The sequence below is a fragment of the Mustela nivalis genome, assembly GCF_964662115.1.
Source record: "Mustela nivalis genome assembly, chromosome: 1".
In the NCBI taxonomy this organism is placed as follows: domain Eukaryota; kingdom Metazoa; phylum Chordata; class Mammalia; order Carnivora; family Mustelidae; genus Mustela; species Mustela nivalis.
Genome location: NC_139020.1, coordinates 149,709,093 through 149,733,886, shown reverse-complemented (window position 1 = coordinate 149,733,886; position 24,794 = coordinate 149,709,093). Strand labels below are relative to the sequence as shown.

Sequence of the window (24,794 nt, the reverse complement as noted above, 5' to 3'; positions counted from 1 at the left end):
TCAATCATGAGCAATAATGCTTGTAGAAATAGATTTCGTGCAGAAGAGAGCAGAAAAATTTAAGGCTTGTAAATGCACATATGCTTGTTATTTCCCTAACTTTAATCTCACTTAATAAAACTCACAAAGAAAATATCTTTAGTAAAGAATTCAGGGGCTTTTACGTATAATTTTTTTTTCTTCTATGTTAAATGTAGTAATTATTTTAAGTCACAAATTGGAATCCATCTCATTTTCACATAAATTCATTTTAAAAAGTGTGCTAATAATAATTGAGAAACTTAATCCTGATTCTGAATTTTATGCACACATTAGAAATATCACATTGTAAAAAGAAAAGTTACTATTTCAGTTAAGGAGAACTGGAAAATAGCAGGGAGATTAAACTTAAAAATTTTTGTTTACTAAAATAAATACATAGGCAAAACTGACATTTTGCCCAAAATACCTATTCAAACTTCTAAACTTTAAAAAAAAAAAAAAAAAAAAAGAAAAGAAAAGGTATTGGGAAATCACAAACATAAAATTAGGTAAGACTTTATAGAGCAAGTCTGCATTACCAGCTTAGAGTTAGATGGCCATACTTGCACTGCTTTCTAAATGGAAATTCCCCGTAAGCTTTTCCAGAGATAGTCTGGCAATTGAGTAACATTTGAAATAAAATTTGTGCATGCTTAAAGGGCTTACAGAGGTTAGTAGTTGAAACCAAATGCATACAAACATTCTCTGAAACACGGCAGAGTTTTACAGAGAGTTAAGAAAAGAAATAATGAAGATTAAAACAAAAACAAAAAAAAAAACCTTGGAGCTCCAAAAAGAGTGAAGCTGGTCCCGAAGTGCTGGCTTGACTGTCTGAAAGTTTATAAAAACAAAATCCACTTATGGAACAGCTTCTCATTGGACAGAAATACAATATCAACATAACTTTATTAATAAAATACTTCAATTCCTTACAATATCTTCAAAAGACTTCCAATTTTTTACCTTCAAGCTTGGTGTTTGGGTCTGATCAACAGTGAATCTCATTAGAATATTAAATTGAAGATCATTTGGAAAAGATTCTCTGAAAGAAGGAAAGAATAAAGCAAAACAAAAATTAATCAAGTAAACACTTAGCAAAGTAAACAAGATTATGCTTAATACCAAAACATAATATGCCATTCAAAGAGCATGCATGAAGTAGTATCTGTAAGTGGTATAGTTTATACTACTTACAGCACCTAAGTTATTCCCAGAATAATGTGAACATTTCACTCTATATCCTATGGGGGTTAAAAAGCAACACTATAGTAAATAATGGTCTATCTTGACTCAGGTATGAATTTAATCAGAAAAAAAAATTGTGGGTGCCTGGGTGCCTCAGTTGGTTAATAGTCCAACTCTTGATTTCAGCTCAGGTCATGCTCATGTTGTAAGACCGAGGCCCACATGAGGCTCCATGCTCAGCAGGGAGTCTGCTTGAGATTCTCTCTCTCCCTCTTCCTCTACCCTTCCCCACTTGCACGCTCTCTAAAATAAATGAATAAAAATATTCAAATAAAATATCTAAAATAAATGAATAAAAAATCTTTAAAATAAAAAAGTAAAAGAAAAATTAAGTTGAACATTATTGGAGTTATTTCCCCAGACCTAATAACTGAATTCTAGACTCACCTCAATCTAGTAAGTGGGTATTTGAAATAAGTCACCTCAACAATCTACACAAGAAAGAAATGTATCATTGGTTCAAAATCTTCTGAAAAAAGATTCTGAATATTTAAGTGTTATAATAAAACATTCTTTTTAAATTTAGGAACTATTTTTTATGTTTACATTAGACTGAGTAAGATCTTCAACTCTGCTTTGAATATCCTAATTAAGATAAAATACCACCTTTGAATTACTCAACCAATGCTCATGACAGTTTTAGAAAAGAAAGGCAGTGTTCGATTTAAGGACCAATGCTGTATTAGATATATCGATGTGAATGGGTATCATTAACAATTTTCACAGGAAGCCCACGCAGCCTAAATGGATCAGAAGGGCTCAGAAATCTAAACACAGAAACTAAACATTTCTGATTACTACTGGATAAACTTGAAGTGTCTAAAGAAAACATTACCTGGTAACATCAAGGGCTTTCTGAACTTTTGCCTGAACAGACCCAAGCAAATCAGCACCCATTTTTTTTAATAGTTGCGTCAGCAGTACAAACAACCAGTCTTGAAGGTCATCTTTGTGGACTTGTATGAAATCCACTAGAGTCTCCAAAAACATGCTGAATACCTACAGTGGATAAATGGGGAAAGGAAGAGAAAAAGGAGGAAATATTGACCTCTATGATCAATTCTAAACCAAAATAGAAAGGGAATACAGGAATCAGAGGCACAGCGATTGGCAGCCAAGCGGAAAAACAATCTCTCTTGCTTTTCATTGGACTCTGTGATACAAGAGTATGTTTGAACTGTTATCCAACTTCTGCGCAGAAGTTCAACAATTAGCTATTCCATGCAGCATCACTTGGTAAAGAAACTTTGGCTATAATGGCTGGCACACCTAATGCTGTCAATGATGCCTAGTTAAACTGAAATCCATTTTATCTCAAATTTAGGGCAAGCAATTACCTACTGATAGCCTCACCACCTCTCAGCTCTTTGGAAGAATGGCAATGAGTTAATCAGAAGATGACTTTGCTGACAGCTACCTTAAAATATAAGAACATTCTGACATATTGGGCTAATTAGAGACTCCTGGATTTCTCAATATGTCAGTGGTCACAAATCCTTTTGGTATGAGATATAGTATTTATTAAAACTGCCCCAAATGTAAGTGATGTGGGTAACTATAACTACACAAATCTACACCTTAATTTTAGTGATTTCTAAAAAATCATTGAAGGCTATTAGTCTCCATTTCTTTCAGTGGGTTTTATACTTGGTTCCAATATTAATCTACTAGTTTAAAAAATTTTATAAGATAAAAAATTTTAAGGAAAGCTAGTGTTCTTTTTTTTTTTTTTTAAAAGATTTTATTTATTTATTTGACAGAGAGATTACAAGTAGGCAGAGAGGCAGGCAGAGAGAGAGAGAGGAGGAAGCAGGCTCCCTGCTGAGCGGAGAGCCCGATGCGGGACTCGATCCCAGGATCCTGAGATCATGACCTGAGCCGAAGGCAGCGGCTTAACCCACTGAGCCACCCAGGCGCCCCGAAAGCTAGTGTTCTTAAGTAATGCATCTCATTAAAATCTGTCTAGTGGTGTGTTGACTCAGTTAGTACTTGACTAGAAAGCTGACTGTTAAATATTCAGGAATTTCGTTAGGTAGTTAATAGCCTGAAATTAGCCATGGTTGGGTATTTACACCTCAGGAATTACAGCAAACAGGACACATCATGGCTTTCTGCCCATCCCCCAAACCTAGTTTGCTAGGCACAACACTCTAATTCTTTGATTTACTTTTAATCTTGTTTCAACTCTTGCCTTTCTTCCTGAGGATTCTTACTTTAAGCTTTCACTATAGTAAAATCAACATTAGAATCCCAAAGTCGACTCTCCCATTTTATCTGGTTCTCAAGAAACTGAGAATAAGAAAATTAGGTGACTTGTCCAAGGTTTCCATAGTCAATGGTTGGGTCACGACTTAAAACTAAGTTGGTTGGCTTTCAGCTATGTTCCATCCATTCTATTATAACTTACCTCATGCACTTAACTGTCATTCATAAAACTCTCCACTGACTTTTTCCCTCACTTTGATTTCCTCTATAACCATCCTTCTAATAATTGTTTCTATAAGGGAGAGACAATTTTATTCCTCTTTAAGACTAATCTTTCTATTCTGGATTCTTGCTCTCTATAGTATGGTCTCCTCTACTATCTTTACACTTAATCTAAATCCTTTGGTTACAGCTACAGAAGACAGTGTCTCAAGAATTTCTCCGTCAGTTTCCTTCCCACCTACTATCTTCTGATCATGAGAAGAAGTAGGAGCTTTTTCATTAGCTTAGTATGCTTGGCCATTCTGTAGCTTGCCACTGCTTTCCTCTTGTTATGTTCCTTCTTTCATTTCTGTTGCCAGGCATTTTCCTTCTGCATTCTAAATGTGCAGTGCTTAACAGCCAGACTTCAGTGGCACCTGGATGGCTCAGTCAGTTAAGTGGCTGCCTTCTTGGATGGCTCAGTCAGTTAAGCAGCTGCCTTCAGCTCAGGTCATGATCCCAGGGTCCTGGGATCAAGTGCCACATCAGGCGGGGAGCTTGCTTCTCCCTCCCCCTGCCTGCTTGTCTTCTCTCTCTGTGTGTGTCAAACAAATAAAAATCTTAAAGAAAAAAAAAAAAAAAGCCAGACTTCATCTTGATTTGCTTTTCATCAAAAGTGTGACTTTAATAGGCCTGCTCTGCTCTTTAACAGGCTCACTTTGCTCTAGCCTGAAAGGCCCCAGGACCTCTGAAATAGCATTCTTTTGGCCCTTCCCAAATCTATTCATCCTACTATCAAGTAGGCACCAGGTCTTTCTGACTTCAAGTCTGCTTTCTGGAAGAGGCCAGGTAAGTACATATGGCTTTGGAGGCCATACAGTGTCTATTATCACAACTACTCTGCCACAGTAGCACAGCAATAGACAGGATGCAAACAAGTGAATACAGCTGTGAACCAATATAATTTTATTTACAGAACAGGCAGCAGGCCAACTCATGCTTCTTTTTCACCATCAGACTGTGATACCATTCTTCTGAGAGAAACAAAATCCTCCACTGCCTTTAGAATAGTCTACAAAATAATGTCTCAAATGCTTAGACAATGGTCTAAATCTCCAAACTGATCTTGGACTATCTGGCAACATAAAGTCTTTGTCTCTGAGCACTTCTTACCACACTCCTGATTTCCTACCCTGCCCCTCTATTTACACATAGCCTATGACTTGCTACAAAGCTTACTGCTCAAATCCCAGCCAAAAAGCTTCTTAGACCATGTCAGAATATAGCCACTTGGAACCTTTGTGGGAAGAGCTTTATGGTGCTATTTAACTTCTGTATGTATATCATCTTCCCATTTGGAACATGTAACATTTGAGAATAAAGCCTCTATTGTTATATAGTCTTGCATTATCAATTAGAATCAAGCTCAAAGTTTACCAGAGGCTGAAGACTGAACAAATGTTGTTCAATTAACGTGCAGAAAAAGTCTTTAAAGAATAAGGATTTTCTCTTATGTGGAAACTTACCCTATAATTGATAGCCAGCCCTTTTTTCTCAATGGCAAGGGAAGATGTATAAGATCCTTGCTTCATTCAAACCAAGATTAACTTCTTTCTCTCTCCTATAAACTTTCTGACATCTTCCACTTCTCTAGACTCATGCCAGTCATTTCTAGGAGGCCCTTTCTTCTCAGGCTGACATACCAAAAGTTTATGTTCCTGCCAAGATCTGAACTGCTATTTTCTCCTAAGTGGAAATTTCTTTTGATTATATACCATGAAAGTACAGAGAACAAAATGTAGACGTGTTATTTACAGTATTCCACATACAGAATTCTACTATTATTTTTCAAAATACTTAAATCCTATCAATAGTACTTACTAAGTGATAAGACACATGACTATATATATATCTATTCAAAACACATATTGGGAATTTCCACATAAAATTTCTTACTTGACTGCCCTATCACAGAGTTCACTGTTAGATGTTGATATCCTTCTTTTTCTTTATCTAAAATTAATGAAGAAAGTGGAAAGTAGGTACATTTATATCAGTGCTAAAAGTTTAGATTTCAGAAAAAAAATCTGAAAAATTGCTCCATAAACTGTTGTTTGCTTTCATGGAATGATGTTTATAGGATATTAGAAAAAGTACTTATGTTGAGGTTGGGACTAAAGACTTTTTAATTATTGTGAAATTTGGGAATTATTTTTAATAATTCAATGGAACCACCCTTCAATGGAATCAGTTTATAATTCCACATATCTCACAAGTGTACTTTAATGGAAAATGTAACCTTTGGGCTATTACAGTTGAGGCAGTCTTTTCTCAATCTCACATTTTAGGTGTGCCAGTCATCAAATATAGAACAGAAGAACATAATCAAATTAGATTAATTAGTAGATTAAAAAGCACATCTCCAAACAGAATGACAGTTTGCATAACTGCAATAGCATTTCGTAGATTGCAAAGGGTCCAACACTGCATGAACTCTTCGGGAGAGAAAATAGAGAAAAAGGGTTAATTTCACAGTCATGCAGTAAAGTTAGGTTTCCAACAAATATTGAACCAACTTACTCTCTATTGAGAGTTCCAACACAGGGGACAGCATGCAAAAAGAAAAAAAGAAAAAAAAGAAAAACACACAAATTAGTCGCCATCAATGCAAAGTTCCTATATGGAAGAAAAACACTTAGAAAATAAAAGTGACGAATGTTTTTCAAAGTTTTATGATAAACTCAAAACAGTTTTTAAAACAAGAGTTAAATGAATAGTTAAGAGAGAAGAATATGTGATTTTTCTGTTTCTCCCTCACCTCCTGGCCAAAGAAATGTAAAAACAAAACCCAGAAAACCAACTATTTTTCCAGACTCTAATATCCTTGAGGCTCAAATTCTATAAAGAATCTAAGACTAAGATACCTGCTCCCATTTCTGAACAGTGCCAACATTTAGTTCCAAAGTATAATATTTACTTTTTTTTTCTCTCTTCAGAAGCAATACATTTACAACTTAAATGGTATCTCTGAAGGTTTAGAACAACTACAATTGTTTGGAAATAAAAAGTAACTATTTTTACCATAACTTCAAGTTTTGCCCCAGTAAGATGTGTTTCCTGATCCTAGGACTGTAAACAGCTCTGCTGTCTAGAATACTTATTTAGGAGACCAGAAGTGACCTGGGCACCCAACTGTGTCCCATTTGAGTAGCCATAGATTAAACTCCTATCCTAGTTGTTTAAGACTTAATGTTATGACTTCAAGAGGTTGGACTATATAGATCATAAAATGCCAATTCAAAGCATGCATCCATCTCAGTGAAGGTAGCTCCTTTCAAACAGTTTCTTCATAGGCAAATGTGAGAACACATAAAACTTTTGACATCTGACCCGTCTTACATTTTGAAGGAAAAAAACGATTCTAGAGTGGTCAAAATAAAAATCTTCCCTGAACTTCTTCATTCTTCAAGCTTACTTAGTTTTTAAAAAATTTCCACAGTGTCTAGTGTGTACTTAGGGCTTTACATATAATAACTCATTTAATCGTCCTCACAATATTATGAGGTAGGTATTACTATTAACTGTTTTACAGATAAGGAAACTAAGGCGCACACTGCTAATAAGTGTTGGAGGTAGAATTCGAATACAAGTAATCTAGCTCTACTATCCATACTTGATATCACCATGCTGTATGGTCTCTCTAGAAAAATATTAACAGGCTTTAAATCAAACATTGGCAGCTTATGTTCTAAATTACTGTCATACATATATCATCATCCATCACCACTTATTTGCATATGGTTATCTGAGGTGAAAAAAGTTTATCAAGTTACAGGTATCAAATAATTTCAGCCTGCAAACTATATTTGCCAATCTTATACCAGGAAAAAAAATCCAGCATATATTTCAACGGTATTCAGAAAAAGCTCTCTCCTGGCCCTTACTTTCTGGGGTGTCTGCATTGCATACTAGAGCTTTCTTGACATTCTAAAATATTAAGAGGGAAACATTCTGGGGGTTGGAGAAGGAGATCTATATCAAAGTAGATGGTAGAAAAGTAGATGGGGCTATCCACAACCTGTTTCTCTAAGTATCTTGTTTCTGCTGAGGACAGTAGTCTCAATTGTGTTGAGCATGAGTGAGAACAACTTTCAGTTACCATGAAGTAGGCTATTATCCAGAAGGTGTTAACATAGAGACTGAAATGTTGATTTTAACCTAAAAAGATACGGGAAAATCCACCTAACTAAGCTAGTGGTATGAGGTGTCTCCTCCCAAACACTATGGCCCATTCTGGGGCAAGGCTTCGACAGTTTTTGCCCTATGAGGTTTCAGGACAGTTGAGGTACCGATTAAGTGATTAAGATTCACTAGTAGTAGAGAGCTAACCCAGGCTTGAGGAAGACAAAGAAATGTCCCTGACAACATTTTTCAAGGCTATGAGAAAAAAGCACATTGCTCCTTTGGGGACATGGACATAGTCTAGGGCTGGGGGGAGAGTGAGGAAGGAATGACAAGCAAAATGATAGGCTTTGTTTTGCCATTTTCTTGAGGACAATGAGTAGTCACTACAGGCTTTTTAAGCTGGTAGAGAAAATTTATCTTTTATAGAAAGATTACTAAAAGATGCAGTGTGGAGGAGGTGCAACAGGAAAAAGACCACTGTGCCCTGAACTGGCAGTGAGAATACAGATATTCAGAAGGTTGGATCAATTAGGAGTAAGTGAGTTTCCAGAATGATGGCCAAAATGTTCACTTAGGCAATGAACGAAAGGAGATTTCATCTAATGAGACAAACCATCCAATGAGATAAAGCAGTTGTGAGGCTGAAGATGACTAATAAAACATGTGACTAAGTAAGCACAAAAGAAAAATATGGGCTGGAAGTACACTTTTGGGAATCATTAGGTTTCAGCAAGCGGTAACTGAAGCTTTAGATAAGATACTGAATGAAAGAAGAGAGCCCAGAACAAGAATCTACACAGAACCAACACTTAGTAAACAGGAAAGAGAGATAGGAGTTGCATGACAAAAGGTATGAGAAAGACTGGGTAAGACATAACTGGCACTTCCAGGAGGAGTCAAGATGGCAGAGAAGTAGCAGGCTGAGACTACTTCAGCTAGCAGGAGATCAGCTAGATAGCTTATCTAAAGATTGCAAACACCTGCAAATCCATCGGCAGATTGAAGAGAAGAAGAAAAGCAATTCTGGAAACAGAAAAAAAACCACTTTCTGAAAGGTAGGACTGGCGGAGAAGTGAATCCAAAGCGACGGGAAGTCTGTTCTGCTGAGGGACATCGCTCCAGAGGCTAAACCGGGGCGAAGCCCACACGGGGTCAGCGTGGCCTCAGGTCCCGCAGGGTCACAGAAGGATCGGGGTGTCTGAGTGTCGCAGAGCTTGCAGGTATTGGAACAGGAAAGCCGGCTACAGAGACAGAGCCGACAGTAAGATCACAGCTCGGTGTTACCATAAACCGGTCGCAGGCTCGGTGAGCTCGGAGCACGGCCGGAGGTCAGGGAGACGGGAGTTATTGGGCGCTGTACTCTGAGGGCGCATTGAGGATTGGGGCCCCGGGCTCTCGGCTCCTCCGGGCCGGAGACCAGGAGGCCAGCATTTGTATTCCAGTCCTCCAGAACTCTACGGAAAGCGCTCAGGGAACAAAAGCTCCTGAAAGCAAACCTGAGCGGATTTCTCACCCCAGCCCCTGGTAAGGGCGGTGCAATCCCGCCTGGGGCAAAGACACTTGAGAATCACTACACCAGGCCCCTCCCCGAGAAGATCAACAAGAAATCCAGCCAAGACCAAGTTCACCTACCAAGGAGTGCAGTTTCAATACCAAGGAGAGCAGCAGAATTCCAGAGGAGGAGAAAGCAAAGCACGGAACTCATGGCTTTCTCCCTGTGATTTTTTTTAGTCTTGCAGTTAATTTAATTTTTTTCTTTTTCATTTTTTTGTTTTTTTTCTCGCCTTCTGGTAAAATTTTTTTTAACGTTTTTTAACTAGTTTATCTAATATATATATATTTTCTTTTTTATATTTTTATTCGTTTTCTTTTTTTTTAACATTCTTTTCTTTTCTTTCTCCCTTTTTGAACCTCTTTTTATCCCCTTTCTCCCCCCTCATGATTTGGGATCTCTTCTGATTTGGTTAAAGCATATTTTCCTGGAGTTATTGCCACCCATTTAGTATTTTACTTGCTCCTTCATATACTCTTATCTGGATAAAATGACAAGACGGAAAAATTCACCAAAAAAAAAAAAAAAAAAAAAAAAAAAAAGAACAGAGGCAGTACCGAAAGCTAGGGACCTAATCAATAAAGACATTGGTAATATGTCAGATCTAGAGTTCAGAATGACAATTCTCAAGGTTCTAGCCGGGTTTGAAAAAGACATGGAAGATATTAGAGAAACCCTCTCGGGAGATATAAAAGCCCTTTCTGGAGAAATAAAAGAACTAAAAATCTAACCAAGTTGACATCAAAAAAGCTATTAATGAGGTGCAATAAAAAATGGAGGCTCTCACTGCTAGGATAAATGAGGCAGAAGAAAGAATTAGTGATACAGAAGACCAAATGACAGAGAATAATGAAGCTGAGCAAAAGAGGGACAAACAGCTACTGGACCACGAGGGGAGAATTCAAGAGATAAGTGACACCATAAGATGAAACAACATTAGAATAATTGGGATTCCAGAAAAAGAAAGAGAGAGGGGAGCAGAAGATATACTGGAGAGAGAATTATTGGGGAGAATTTCCCCAATATGGCAAAGGGAACAAGCATCAAAATTCAGGAGGTTCAGAGAACACACCTCAAAATCAATAAGAATAGGTCCACACCCCATCACCTAATAGTAAAATTTACAAGCCTCAGTGACAAAGAGAAAATCCTGAAAGCAGCCCGGGAAAAGAAGTCTGTAACATACAATGGTAAAAATATTAGATTGGCAGGTGACTTATCCACAGAGACCTGGCAGGCCAGAAAGAGCTGGCATGATATTTTCAGAGCACTAAACGAGAAAAGCATGCAGCCAAGAATACTATATCCAGCTAGGCTATTATTGAAAATAGAAGGAGAGATTAAAAGCTTCCAGGACAAACAAAAACTGAAAGAATTTGCAAACACCAAACCAGCTCTACAGGAAATATTGAAAGGGGTCCTCTAAGCAAAGAGAGAGCCTACAAGTGGTAGATCAGAAAGGAACAGAGACCATATACAGTAACAGTCACCTTACAGGCAATACAATGGCACTAAATTCACATCTCTCAATAGTTACCCTGAATGTTAATGGGCTAAATGCCCCTGTCAAAAGACACAGGGTATCAGAATGGATAAAAAACCAAAACCCATCTATATGTTGCCTCCAAGAAACTCATTTTAAGCCCGAAGACACCTCCAGATTTAAAGTGAGGGGGTGGAAAAGAATTTACCATGCTAATGGACATCAGAAGAAAGCAGGAGTGGCAATCCTTATATCAGATCAATTAGATTTTAAGCTAAAGACTATAATAAGAGATGAGGAAGGACACTATATCATACTCAAAGGGTCTGCCCAACAAGAAGATCTAACAATTTTAAATATCTATGCCCCCAACGTGGGAGCAGCCAACTATATAAACCAATTAATAACAAAGTCAAAGAAACACATAAACAATAATACAATAAGAGTAGGGGACTTTAACACTCCCCTCACTGAAATGGACAGATCATCCAAGCAAAAGATCAGCAAGGAAATAAAGGCCTTAAACGACACACTGGACCAGATGGACATCACAGATATATTCAGAACATTTCATCCCAAAGCAACAGAATAAAAACATTCTTCTCTAGTGCACATGGAACATTCTCCAGAATACATCACATCCTTGGTCCTAAATCAGGACTCAACCGGTATCAAAAGATTGGGATCATTCCCTGCATATTTTCAGACCACAATGCTCTGAAGCTAGAACTCAACCACAAAAGGAAGTTTGGAAAGAACCCAAATACATGGAGAATAAACAGCATCCTTCAAAAGAATGAATGGGTCAACAGGTAAATTAAAGAATTGAAAAAAATCATGGAAACTAATGATAATGAAAATACAACGGTTCAAAATCTGTGGGACACAGCAAAGGCAGTCCTGAGAGGAAAATATATAGCGGTACACGCCTTTCTCAAGAAACAAGAAAGGTCTCGGGTACACAACCTAACCCTATACCTAAAGGAGCTGGAGAAAGAACAAGAAAGAAACCCTAAGCCCAGCAGGAGAAGAGAAATCATAAAGATCAGAGCAGAAATCAATGAAATAGAAACCAAAAAAACAATAGAACAAATCAACGATACTAGGAGCTGATTCTTTGAAAGAATTAATAAAATTGATAAACCCCTGGCCAGACTTACCAAAAAGAAAAGAGAAAGGACCCAAATAAATAAAATCATGAATGAAAGAGGAGAGATCACAACTAACACGAAAGAAATACAAACTATTATAAGAACATACTATGAGCAACTCTACGCCAACAACTTTGACAATCTGGAAGAAAGGGATGCATTCCTAGAAACATATAAACTACCACAACCGAACCAGGAAGAAATAGAAAGCCTGAACAGACCCATAACCAGTAAGGAGTTTGAAACATTCATTAAAAATCTCCAAACAAACAAAAGCCCAGGGCCAGATAGCTTCCCGGGGGAATTCTACCAAACATTTAAAGAAGAACTAATTCCTATTCTCCTGAAACTGTTCCAAAAAATAGAAATGGAAGGAAAACTTCCAAACTCATTTCATGAGGCCAGCATCACCTTGATCCCAAAACCAGACAAGGATCCCATCAAAAAAGAGAGCTATAGACCAATATCCTTGATGTACACAGATGCGAAAATACTCAACAAAATACTAGCCAATAGGATTCAACAGTACATTAAAAGGATTATTCACCACGACCAAGTGGGATTTATTCCAGGGCTGCAAGGTTGGTTCAACATCCGCAAATCAGTCAATGTGATACAACACATCAGTAAAAGAAAGAACAAGAACCATATGATACTCTCAATAGATGCTGAAAAAGCATTTGACAAAGTACAGCATCCCTTCCTGATCAAAACTCTTCAAAGTGTAGGGATAGAGGGCACATACCTCAATATCATCAAAGCCATCTATGAAAAACCCACTGCAAATATCATTCTCAATGGAGAAAAACTGAAAGCTTTTCCGCTAAGGTCAGGAACACGGCAGGGATGTCCATTATCACCACTGCTATTCAACATAGTACTAGAGGTCCTAGCCTCAGCAATCAGACAACAAAAGGAAATTAAAGGCATCCAAATTGGCAAAGAAGAAGTCAAATTATCACTCTTCGCAGATGATATGATACTATATGTGGAAAACCCAAAAGACTCCACTCCAAAACAGCTCGAACTTGTACAGGAATTCAGTAAAGTGTACAGGAATTCAGTAAAGTGTCAGGATATAAAATCAATGCACGGAAATCAGTTGCATTTCTCTACACCAACAACAAGACAGAAGAAAGAAATTAAGGAGTCAATCCCATTTACAATTGCACCCAAACAATAAGATACCTAGGAATAAACCTAACCAAAGAGGCACAGAATTTATACTCAGAAAACTATAAAGTACTCATGAAAGAAATTGAGGAAGACACAAAGAAATGGAAAAATGTTCCATGCTCCTGGATTGGAAGAATAAATATTGTGAAAATGTCTATGCTACCTAAAGCAATCTACACATTTAATGCAATTCCTATCAAAGTACCATCCATCTTTTTCAAAGAAATGGAACAAATAATGCTAAAATTTATATGGAACCAGAAAAGACCTCGAATAGCCAAAGGGATATTGAAAAAGAAAGCCAACGTTGGTAGCATCACAATTCCAGATTTCAAGCTCTATTACAAAGCTGTCATCATCAAGACAGCATGGTACTGGCACAAAAACAGACACATAGATCAATGGAACAGAATAGAGAGCCCAGAAATAGACCCTCAAATCTATGGTCAACTCATCTTCGACAAAGCAGGAAAGAATGTCCAATGGAAAAAAGACAGCCTCTTCAATAAATGGTGCTGGGAAAATTGGACAGCCACATGCAGAAAAATGAAATTGGACCATTTCCTTACACCACACACAAAAATAGACTCAAAATGGATGAAGGACCTCAATGTGCGAAAGGAATCCATCAAAATCCTTGAGGAGAACACAGGCAGCAACCTCTTCGACCTTTGCCGCAGCAACATCTTCCTAGGAACAACGCAAAAGGCAAGGGAAGCAAGGGCAAAAATGAACTATTGGGATTTCATCAAGATCAAAAGCTTTTGCACAGCAAAGGATACAGTTAACAAAATCAAAAGACAACTGACAGAATGGGAGAAGATATTTGCAAACGACATATCAGATAAAGGACTAGTGTCCAGAATCTATAAAGAACTTAGCAAACTCAACACCCAAAGAACAAATAATCCAATCAAGAAATGGGCAGAGGACATGAACAGACATTTCTGCAAAGAAGACATCCAGATGGCCAACAGACACATGAAAAAGTGCTCCATATCACTCGGCATCAGGGATATACAAATCAAAAGCACAATGAGATATCACCTCACACCAGTCAGAATGGCTAAAATCAACAAGTCAGGAAATGACAGATGCTGGCGAGGATGCGGAGAAAGGGGAACCCTCCTACACTGTTGGTGGGAATGCAAGCTGGTGCAACCACTCTGGAAAACAGCATGGAGGTTCCTCAAAATGTTGAAAATAGAACTGCCCTATGACCCAGCAATTGCACTATTGGGTATTTACCCTAAAGATACAAATGTAGTGATCCAAAGGGGCACATGCACCCGAATGTTTATAGCAGCAATGTCTACAATAGCCAAACTATGGAAAGAACCTAGATGTCCATCAACAGATGAATGGATCAAGAAGATGTGGTATATATACACAATGGAATACTATGCAGCCATCAAAAGAAATGAAATCTTGCCATTTGCGACAACATGGATGGAACTAGAGCGTATCATGCTTAGCGAAATAAGTCAAGCAGAGAAAGACAACTATCATATGATCTCCCTGATATGAGGAAGTGGTGATGCAACATGGGGGCTTAAGTGGGTAGAAGAAGAATCAATGAAACAAGATGGAATTGGGAGGGAGACAAACCATAAGTGACTCTTAATCTCACAAAACAAACTGAGGGTTGCTGGGGGGAGGGGGGTTTGGAGAAGGGGGTGGGATTATGTACATTGGGGAGGGTATGTGCTTTGGTGAGTGCTGTGAAGTGTGTAAACCTGGTGATTCACAGACCTGTACCACTGGGGATAAAAATATATGTTTATTAAAAAAAAAAAAAAAGACACAACAGGCTCTTCAACAACAGACACATCACATTCCTTAAAGGAGACAGAAAAGATAAATCGAAAAACCAATAATAAAGTTGAAAACAAAAAGAAATGTCAACCAGCAAAATGGAATTTATGAGCAATTCATGGAAGCCAAGCAGATGAGACCATATTAGGAAAAAATTAGGCCCAATAGAGTATTGTGGCTTATAATACCTTCAAGGTGAGACCTCCCTCCATTCCAATAGGAGGGAAGATAGAAAGAATGGGTTTCTGTGTAGATACAGCGGCTGGTTTGGAGGCAGGAAATGAGAGTTTCTGCTTGATGACTTCCAATTTCTAGGTGAGCCAAGAAGCCAAGAAATATGCTTGGGGCATAACATAAGTTGGGAGGTGAATGGACTGCAGTTTTGAGGAGAGAAACTATTTGACATGGTCTCCTTGGAGAAGAGAAGAGAAAGATGAGAGAAGAAGCACTACAAGGCAGCACTGTGCATTTAAACAAAAATCACAGATCAGTTAATGGAGAATGGCAGAGAAATACCAGAATACACTGGATGATTTCACCAGGGGCCTATACATTGTTTCCCTTCAAAAATCCCTACCTTTGGAGTGCCTAGGTGGCTCAGTCAGCTTAAGCAACTGTCTTCAGCTCACGTAATGATCCCAGGGTTCTGGAATCAAGTCCCATAGAGGGCTCCTGTTTCTCAGGGAGCCTGCTTCTTCCTCTCCCTCTGTTACTTGCCCTGCTTGTGCTCTCCCACTCTTGCTCTCTCAAACAAAATCTTAAAAAAAAAAAAAAAAAATCCCAACCTTCATCTAACTGGTGGGATGAGCTCTGTGAGCAGAGGCTCTTGAACATATGTTTCTACTATAGTGTCAATAACTCAAAACTGAGCATAGAAAACAGGGATCAGTAAACTATAGCCTGCAAGTTAAGAATGATTTTAAAAAGTATTTTTTTAAAATGGGCAATTTACATGAAAATTAAAATTTCAATGTTCATAAAGTTTTGTTGTAACCCTGCCACAATCATTTGTTTACATATTGTGTATAAATGTCTTTGTGCAACAATGGCAGAGTTGAGTAGTGGTGACAGAGATCCTTATGGCACACAAAGCTGCAAATATTTACTATATGGCCCTTTACAGAACAAAAAAGTGGTCTACTTCTGATAACAAAATTGTATCTGGAAAGAAAATAAAGTATCATAATACTTGATCCTAAAGATGGTGCTGCTGGTACATCAAGATATATTTAAAAAATGGGGAGAGAGAGATATGCTATTTTAATAATATCAGGATATAATGCAAAAGCTCAAATCAAACCCTGGTATTTTATTTTTTTATTTGAAAGAAAGACAGAAAGAGCATGAGCGGGGGAAGGGGCAGAGGGAGGAGGACATGTAGACTTCCTACTGAGCTTAAAGTGAGATGCAGGGCTCGCTCCCAGGACCCTGAGACCATTCCTTGAGCCAAAGGCAGATGCTTAACCAACTGAGCCACCCAGGCGCCCCAAATCCTGACATTTTAAACTCAGCAGAGAATGATGACATATCCAGTTTATTCTTTTTTTTTTTTTTAAAGATTTTATTTATTTATTTGACAGAGAGAGAACACAAGTAGGCAGAGAGGCAGGCAGAGAGAGAGGAGGAAGCAGGCTCTCTGCTCAGCAGAGAGCCCGATGCGGGACTCGATCCTAGGACCCTGAGATCATGACCTGAGCCGAATGCAGCGGCTTAACCCACTGAGCCACCCAGGCGCCCCTCCAGTTTATTCTTAATGAATTACATTATTGGCAGAGCCTCTGACGGACAACCACCAAACAAAAGTCAAACAGAAACAAATTAACAAAAATCTTCCCATTACACTTGGTTTTCATTGAACTAAACTGCCAAAAACATAATCAAATGAACAGAACCAGATGGGCTGGTAAGAACTATGTACTGTTATAAAACCCGATGAAGAAAAACCAAAAAGTCATGTTCGTGGCAATTCTAAGGAGGACTGTACCTGGTTCTCTATGTCTATTAAAGGAAGCCAAGCATATGTGCTCAGTTCAGTTCCTTTCTCAACATCAAACTCAGCTTTCCTATTTCATCTCCAAGAGACTCTTTAAAAAGTGTTTCTTTTTTATTAATGTATAAATTCTAGCATCCAACCAAATTATATTATTGTCCTCGCAAAAAATAAACTGAGGCTTCAAGAAATAATCCAGCTTTGGTCTTATACCTTCCATCAGGGAAGAATTATATCACTTACTGAAGATATTTTATAATTCTGTTTTTTAGGGACGCCTGGGTGGCTCAGTTGGTTAAGTGTCTGCCTTCAGCTCAGGTCATGATCCCAGAGTCCTACGGCTGAGTACCACATTGGGCTCCTTGCTCAGTGGGGAGCCTGCTTCTCCTTCTGCCTGCCACTCCCCCTCCTTGAGCTCTCTTTCTGGCCAATAAACAAAGAAAATATTAAAAAAAAACTGTATTTTTTAAAGTTGCATAGATAATTACTAAAATATTGTTTGTAAAAGAGGTCCATCCAGATAACAATTGTTTTGTCCTTTGGTTTCTATTGCCAAAAAAATAGACCAACAATTAATTTGTTCAAGATTGATAGATTAAGTCCTACAGCTATAACTAGTGGTAGCAATGTAAATGTATAATCATACAGTTATCTACATGTTCAGTTTGAAAGTTATAAACTTCATTTATTTATTTATTTTTAGGTAACCTCTAGGCCCAATGCGGGGCTTGAATTCATGATCCTGAGATCAAGAGTTGCAAGCTCTGCTAACTGAGCCAGCCAGGCACCCCTGAAAGTTATAAATTTTAAACAAACTGCTTGCCAAGTGTTTTTTAATCTTTGTCTATAATGGAAACTTGCATTCTTGGATAAAATAAGTATACCTTCTGATAGAGGGTAATCTTTGAAAACTGTTTTAAAGTAGAAGCAACTTAAAATCTATAGCTAGATTTTAGTTTCTATATGAAGTGGGACTTTATTATATTTAAAGTAGTGTTGCAAGTAATGAAAATATCAAAAATAGAAAAAAAATGAGAATGATATGTGCAACAACAAAGTGAAGACAAAAAAAAAAAAAAAACACAAGGTGAAATTTGTTAATTTTTTTTCCCTTCCACATCTCCCTCTCACTGAAGTTAGAAATTCTCATGCAGACAACCGGTAACCTAAAAGAAGACAGTAAAGTTTCACCATTGTCAGACACATTATTGAAAACAGAGTAACCAAATACATTTTTTAACAGTACCAAAATTTCCCGGTATACATGCAGATTATGCCTAAGTGCTTAAAACGAAGTATGTTTTAATCAACATTAAAAATTAAACAGTGCTCTGAAAATTTTTATGGACTACGTCAACATATGAAATGCTTTTTTTTAATGTTACTACCAAACTGTGGCCGACAGGTATTTTGTGCTTTTGTGTTATTTAATGGCAATTCTTTTCTATACAATTGTTCTTTTAAGATAAGAATATATTTACATTAACACAGCAAAAGAAGAAAACAATTAAAAGTTCTCAAGAAGACCTTTTTTCAACTTACCCCAATTTTCTCTCTTTACAAACAGTAAAAAGTTTCTAGTGATACAAACACGTTCAGTTTGACTAATTCTATGCATCATGCTTATTACTCTATCCCTCAGCTTACCGTCTTAAAACAATCTCTCTGGAGAAGTTTAAATGGTTACTGGAGAGCAATTTCTAAATTATGTATGATATCAAACACTTTCAATTATGTTTAAAAAGAAATGGCTTACAGTGTTTTGCTATTATTTTATGCTTTTTTTGGCAATCCACAAATGACATCCCATAGAAGTAAGTAATCTTAAATACTAAAACATACCTTGCCATGGGGATCAGCAAACATTCTTGTGAAAATTTCACACAATCTTTTCAGTTCAACTCGACTGTCAAAATAATAAAGCAGCTTATTAATATCTTTTTTTAAAAAAAAGATTTATTTGAGAGACAGAAAGAGCACAAGCAGGCAGAGGGACAGAGGAAGAGGGAGAGGGACAAGCAAAGGCACTTTGCTTTCCCTAAGCAGGGAGCCTGAAGCAGGGTGGGATACAGGGACAGGGCTTGATCCCACAACCCTGAGATCATAACCTGAGCTGAGGTCAGACACTTAACCAACTAAGCTAGCCAGGTGCCCCTAAAGTAGCTTATTAATACCTTGCTATAGGAAGAATTCATTTAAAATAACCTTAGCTGTAATTAGGCTTCTTATAGAAAAACAAAATAGTCCTCCAAATCAAAAAATGGGACTTACTAATCAAGGATAAATACAAATTTATCAAATACAACAATAATTCTACTGCAACCCACATTATATTAAAAATTAAAAGTTTTATGAAAAGAACTATAATTGTATTTCATTAATGTAGCACAACAGGGGAAACTGTACAAATGACATTCCCAGCACATGAATCTTATCCTTTAAATGCTAAGATGTTTTCTTAAATTTGGCCACCTGAGGGCTAAAATCTTTCTACACTTTGCCTACCCTCTTGCCACTGATAATGATATACTGAACCTAATACTAACCTAATCTTGACAGGGTTAGGAACAATATTATGATTTACTGCAATGATTCATGAAGTGTGATATAAAAACATTAAAATATATTAGTATATAGATGAACATCTATTTTTTATTTCATTTATTATTAATTAATTAATTAATTAATTAAATTTATTTATTTGACAGAGAGAGAGAGAGAGAGAGAGATCACAAGTAGGGAGAGAGTATGTGTGTGGGGGGAGCAGGCTCTCTGAGCAGAGAGCCTGATGTGGGGCTCGATCCCAGGACCCCGAGATCATGACCTGAGCTGAAGGCAGAGGCTTAATCCACTGAGCCACCCAGGGGCCCCTGAACATCTATTTTAAATTAAATAGTTTTAATACTTTATTTTTTAAAGATTTTATTTATTTATTTGATAGAGATCACAAGTAGGCATAGAGGCAGGCAGAGAGAGAGGGGGAAGCAGGCTCCCCGCTGAGCAGAGAGCCCGATGCAGGGCTTGATCCCAGGACCCTGGAATCATGACCTGAGCTGAAGGCAGAGGCTTTAACCCACTGAGCCACCCCAGGTGCCCTAGTTTTAATACTTTTTAAAGTAAGTACAGCTAGCAACTCTAACCCTGATTTCAGGTATCAAGTCAGTAATTATTCCTCTAATTTTCCACTACATTCAAACTTAGAGTTATCTAAATCTAGGTTCTTAAAGGGGTTGAATAAAGAAGTTTAAAACATTATGCAGATAAAGACAATAAAGAATTTAGAAGGAAAAAGCAAGTAAAAGCCAGTAGGAAAGGAAACCAAATCAAACAAACAAAAAACCAATATAAAGTTAAGAGAAATTCACTCCAATTCCATTTCGTATTACACTAAGACTCACAAATTACATGAACACTGAGAATACACCTTCATGTTCAAGTGAGCATAAACATTCTTTACTCTTACTGAAAATTTTTCATTTTTAAAAAATTTTTTTAAAGATTTTTCTTTATTTATTCGACAGAAAGAGATCACAAGTAGGCAGAGAGGTAGGCAGAGAGAGAGAGGAGGAAGCAGGCTCCCAGCTGAGCAGAGAGCCTGATGTGGGGCTCGATCCCAGGACTCTGGGATCATGACCTGAGCTGAAGGCAGAGGCTTTAACCCACTGAGCCACACAGGCGTCCTCCCTCTCTTACTGAAAAATTTATCAGGAATGAATTTTAATAAACTGGCTAGCTTTAATTTTTTGTACACTTTATTTTTTTTAATTTTAAAAATTAATACCTTTTTCATGAATTTCTATTTGTGAATTAGACGTTTCCTTTTAAACAAAAATTTCTAGTATATATAGTATAGACAATCCTGAAGCCTGGGAAAATATTTTGATGCCATCTTCTTAATTTCAAACAAGTCTGTTCCCATACTAATATCTCTAAGGTGTTATGCAGACAAAGTCAAGTTGAAAGTGCTAAACTGATAGGATTATTATTTTAAGACAACACAACTCACCTTAGTGTTCTCTGATTTTTTAATAAGTTCTGCAGACCCAGGAGGCCTTCTTTCCTTTCTGACCAATTGGAACTAGCACATCTATTGAGGACTTCTGCGACATCTTCCGTCTGCCTCATGTATGTGGGAATACTACCATTTCGAGAACTATAGGAGCGTTCTGAACAAGCACTAGATGCATCGCTGTTGGCGTCATCATCTGAATGCATTCCATATGATTCATATCTTCTTCGAGCGGGTTTTTTCTGTTACACATAAAGGGTCTCATTAGCAGTAGCCAAAAGAATATACTGATATTTTACAATTTTTATTGACCACAAAGACTGGTTTTACTATCAGTACCAAGCATGCGGCTAATCACTGTAATAATAAAATTATCAATGTTATATCAATGAATTGATAACTGATTTTATTATCAATGTTTAGTTTTGCTTCAGAAAACATGTTTTAGTAGAAGATGAAATATTTTTAAACTTTATGGGATATAGCAGAAACAGAACAGGATTATATGAAAGTTCGGATATTAAAGTGGGAAGTGCTCAAAATTGTGGCCTTTTCCCTCTTCCTTTTCATTTTCATGGAAATCAATAACTACTAGAGTATAAATGTACAGAAACTACTTGAAAATTGAGTTGGTTAAGAAGAGAACACCACTTTTTAAAGGATGAGAATAGACCAGGAAAACACATTTTCCTGTATGACTTCTATTTTTCTTGTCTGCCTTCTCTTTTTTCTAGTTCCCCTTTTATATCTGCTACCAATTCTCTTGCCATACTTTCTTCCTCGTATCTCCTAGGAAGTGAAATACAGACAAAAATAATGAGAACCTATTTTGCTTGCTACTATTTTTAGGAGGCAAGCCCCCTGAGGGTCCTCCATGTTTTCCTAATGTCTGTACCATCTATTTCAATAAATGTGAGAAAGCTTATTTAGATTCCTTTGATTTCTTTACATCTGAAGCTTATTATTTAATAAATGTAACTGCTAATAATACCTTACATAATAACAATTAAATGAGAGAGAGTAAATAGCTTATTTGAGATTTCCCTGGAAGGACTGGAAACACATCTTTATAAAATCTGATATTTGAATTTAGGCTGATGAGCATGAAGACATTTCTATGAAACACATTAATAAGCACAATAATTTAAAACAGTTCCAGTCACTACAAATTCTCCCAAGTCTAAAATATAAAAGCAAAAAGTAACTTGACTTTAATTCAAAATAGCTTTATGAAGACAGTTTCATCACTAAATGCCTCTTACTGATTTAGAGACATCAACTTAATTTAGAAAGTGCTAACATGGCACTTCCTGTGTTGGGCTCTAGAATCAGTTTTGTTATAAGACATCATTGTGAATGATAACACATCTCATTTGTATGAAGTAGTCAAGCTGGAAGGACAAGAACCCCCACAGGACATTCTGTTCAAGCAGCATCTCCCTATTGATAATCACATATACAGAAAAATGGATGTATTAAAGGATCTTATTACTTCCACTTGAGTATTTTCTAGAAGACTATCATCTGTGTTAATCTGATGAAGCAAAAGAAAAAAATTATGGTATCATAAGATTTCAGAAAACAGCAATGTCTATACCTTAGTCCGTATGTCTCCTAAGAGCTGAGAGCAGTAAATTTTTAAAGAGAAAAATTGAAAATAATGAAGAACATTTTGCTAAACAGCACAATGAAGTAGGCATAAACAATGCCCATAATCAGAAACATTAAATTTTTTAATATATAGGTACACGAGAACTGCTTATTAGCAGACTGTATCTTCAATCTTGCCGAAATCCTTTACTCCTACGCTACAAAAATACTCTCATAACCAGTTTTCCTAATGAAACTAAAATTTTCTTTCTTTTTTTTTTAGTTGGCTCCATGTGCCCAGTGCGGATCCCAACATGGGGCTGGAACTCATGTTCCTAAGATGAAGACCTGAGCTGAGATCAAGAGTTAGACGCTTAACCAACTAAGCTACCCAGGTGTACCTCAAATTTTCTATTTGAATCCTTTTGTCATTTCCAAAGTTAACTTTGTTTCTGTGATTTTCCCAAGGTACAGATTAGGCTTATTAGTTGGAAAGTTTTTTTCTAGAAATTAATAGTTATAATTGGAGTATCTATGCTATGCAAATAATGGAAGTAGGCAGAATCAAATTATTGGAATTCAGCTTTTGGGCCTAGTTAAATATTCTTTATATATTTCAAACACATCTTAGTATTTTAAGCAATAGTTCAAGAATAACCCATTCAATTCATAAAATGTGAGCATAATTTAACTAGTAAATCTCCTATTTAAAAAGAAACTAGAAAATATGATTTGAGAAATACATGATGAAAAACAGTAAATTTACAGCATCTGACTGATTTAAAATCATCAGAACAAGATGTGATCATATTCCATGCCTAAGAGAAAAGTTCCTACTTAGTTGTATTATTTCTGGAAAATTAATCAAATGGGTGAGATAAAGGGAAAAATTCAGCACACGTAGACTGTTAGAGCAGAACTACGTATGTGATTACATTTATTGTATTACAGCTATGAGCAATGAATACTTTTCAAAACTTATTTCTCAAATATGTGGGATAAAATGCATCATATCAACACTGGTTAAAATGTGATTATACAGTCTTAAAAGTCACGATGTATTTTTTATTTCAAAACAAATATGAGGCCTTTTATAAATTCTGTGTAAGAAACTGAGTAAATGCTTCTCAAACACTGGATTAATTTGAAAGAGAAAGCATCATACTGAACTGACTTGGGAAATTGGCAAAAGCCAATTATACTCATTGTTCAAATGACACGTCCTTCGTAATTTTAAGTGAGAAAAACAACAATCAAATATGTATAGCACTCTTCTGACAAACTATCATGGATCTGTACAAGATGTTTTTAAATCTCACTGTTTAATGTGTCAGGCATAAAGAGCCAGGAGGATATCTTAATTATCATTTGTCTTGAAATTCTACTCTCAGAAATTATCATTTGTCTTGAAATTCTACTTTCTTAGAAACTCCTACCCCAAACTAACACAATCCCTAAATACTCAAAGTTAAGCAAGCTTTGAATATATGCTTGTAGTGTACTTATTCACGTACTAATCTAATCTACTCTTACTCTTAGTGTACTACAGTGCATAAAACACGTCACCATATTAATGACATCAATATTTATACTCCTAACATGCCATCAATTACTTTTACCCTTGGCTGAAAATTCTGGCCAAGAATAAAGATCAAGAATTGATTATACTGTTCTGCTTTTTACATTGTCCACATTTGATCTTCCTAGATTTAATCCACAAGCATTTTCCCATGTCCTTTTCTGCACTGGTAGACTGCCTTACCCATACATTAGTTTCATAATGGGAAGATCTGTAATGATAAGGAAATGGAGAAGAGTACCAAGGCATCTGCTACCGCCTCCTCCACATCAGAACCTGTGTTCAGGACTCGCATGGCACTGACAGAAGATGACAGTCGGCTTGACTGGCTGATCCCATACCCTGGACCTGATTCGTCAGAAGGAGGAAAACAGCTTTGAGAGAGTCATAAATGTAACAGTGTCACACTGGAAACTTTAAGATCCTTAAGGGGAAGGGAAAAAAAAAAAAAAACAACCAATGGGGCAAAGCATTTTAAAAGCAATTCTGTATTTTCTGGGTACATTTGGTTTTTCGTCAAATAAAATGGTAAAGGCAATTAAAATTACTGACAGTGTGTGAAAAACAAATATAAAAAAGAGTAGCTATGATA

General features: G+C 36.8%; 1 protein-coding gene across 50 annotated transcripts in view; it reads right to left on the bottom strand.

The window, feature by feature from the left end:
• The window catches only part of CLASP2 (cytoplasmic linker associated protein 2), a 186,049-nt gene that overhangs the window by 42,122 nt on the left and 119,133 nt on the right, over positions 1-24,794 (bottom strand). For 24 of the 50 annotated variants that reach the window (XM_082725345.1, XM_082725354.1, XM_082725352.1 and 21 more), the window contains 5 exons: positions 24,444-24,550; positions 21,031-21,275; positions 18,867-18,930; positions 2,102-2,265; positions 985-1,063 (listed from right to left, as the gene is read on the bottom strand). In XM_082725345.1, coding sequence (XP_082581471.1) covers positions 985-1,063; positions 2,102-2,265; positions 18,867-18,930; positions 21,031-21,275; positions 24,444-24,550 — 659 coding nt within the window. Of the gene's footprint in view, positions 1-801; positions 853-984; positions 1,064-2,101; positions 2,266-18,866; positions 18,931-21,030; positions 21,276-22,630; positions 22,655-24,443; positions 24,551-24,794 lie in introns of all 50 variants that reach the window. The other 26 variants (XM_082725390.1, XM_082725350.1, XM_082725348.1 and 23 more) reach the window with 3 other exon arrangements.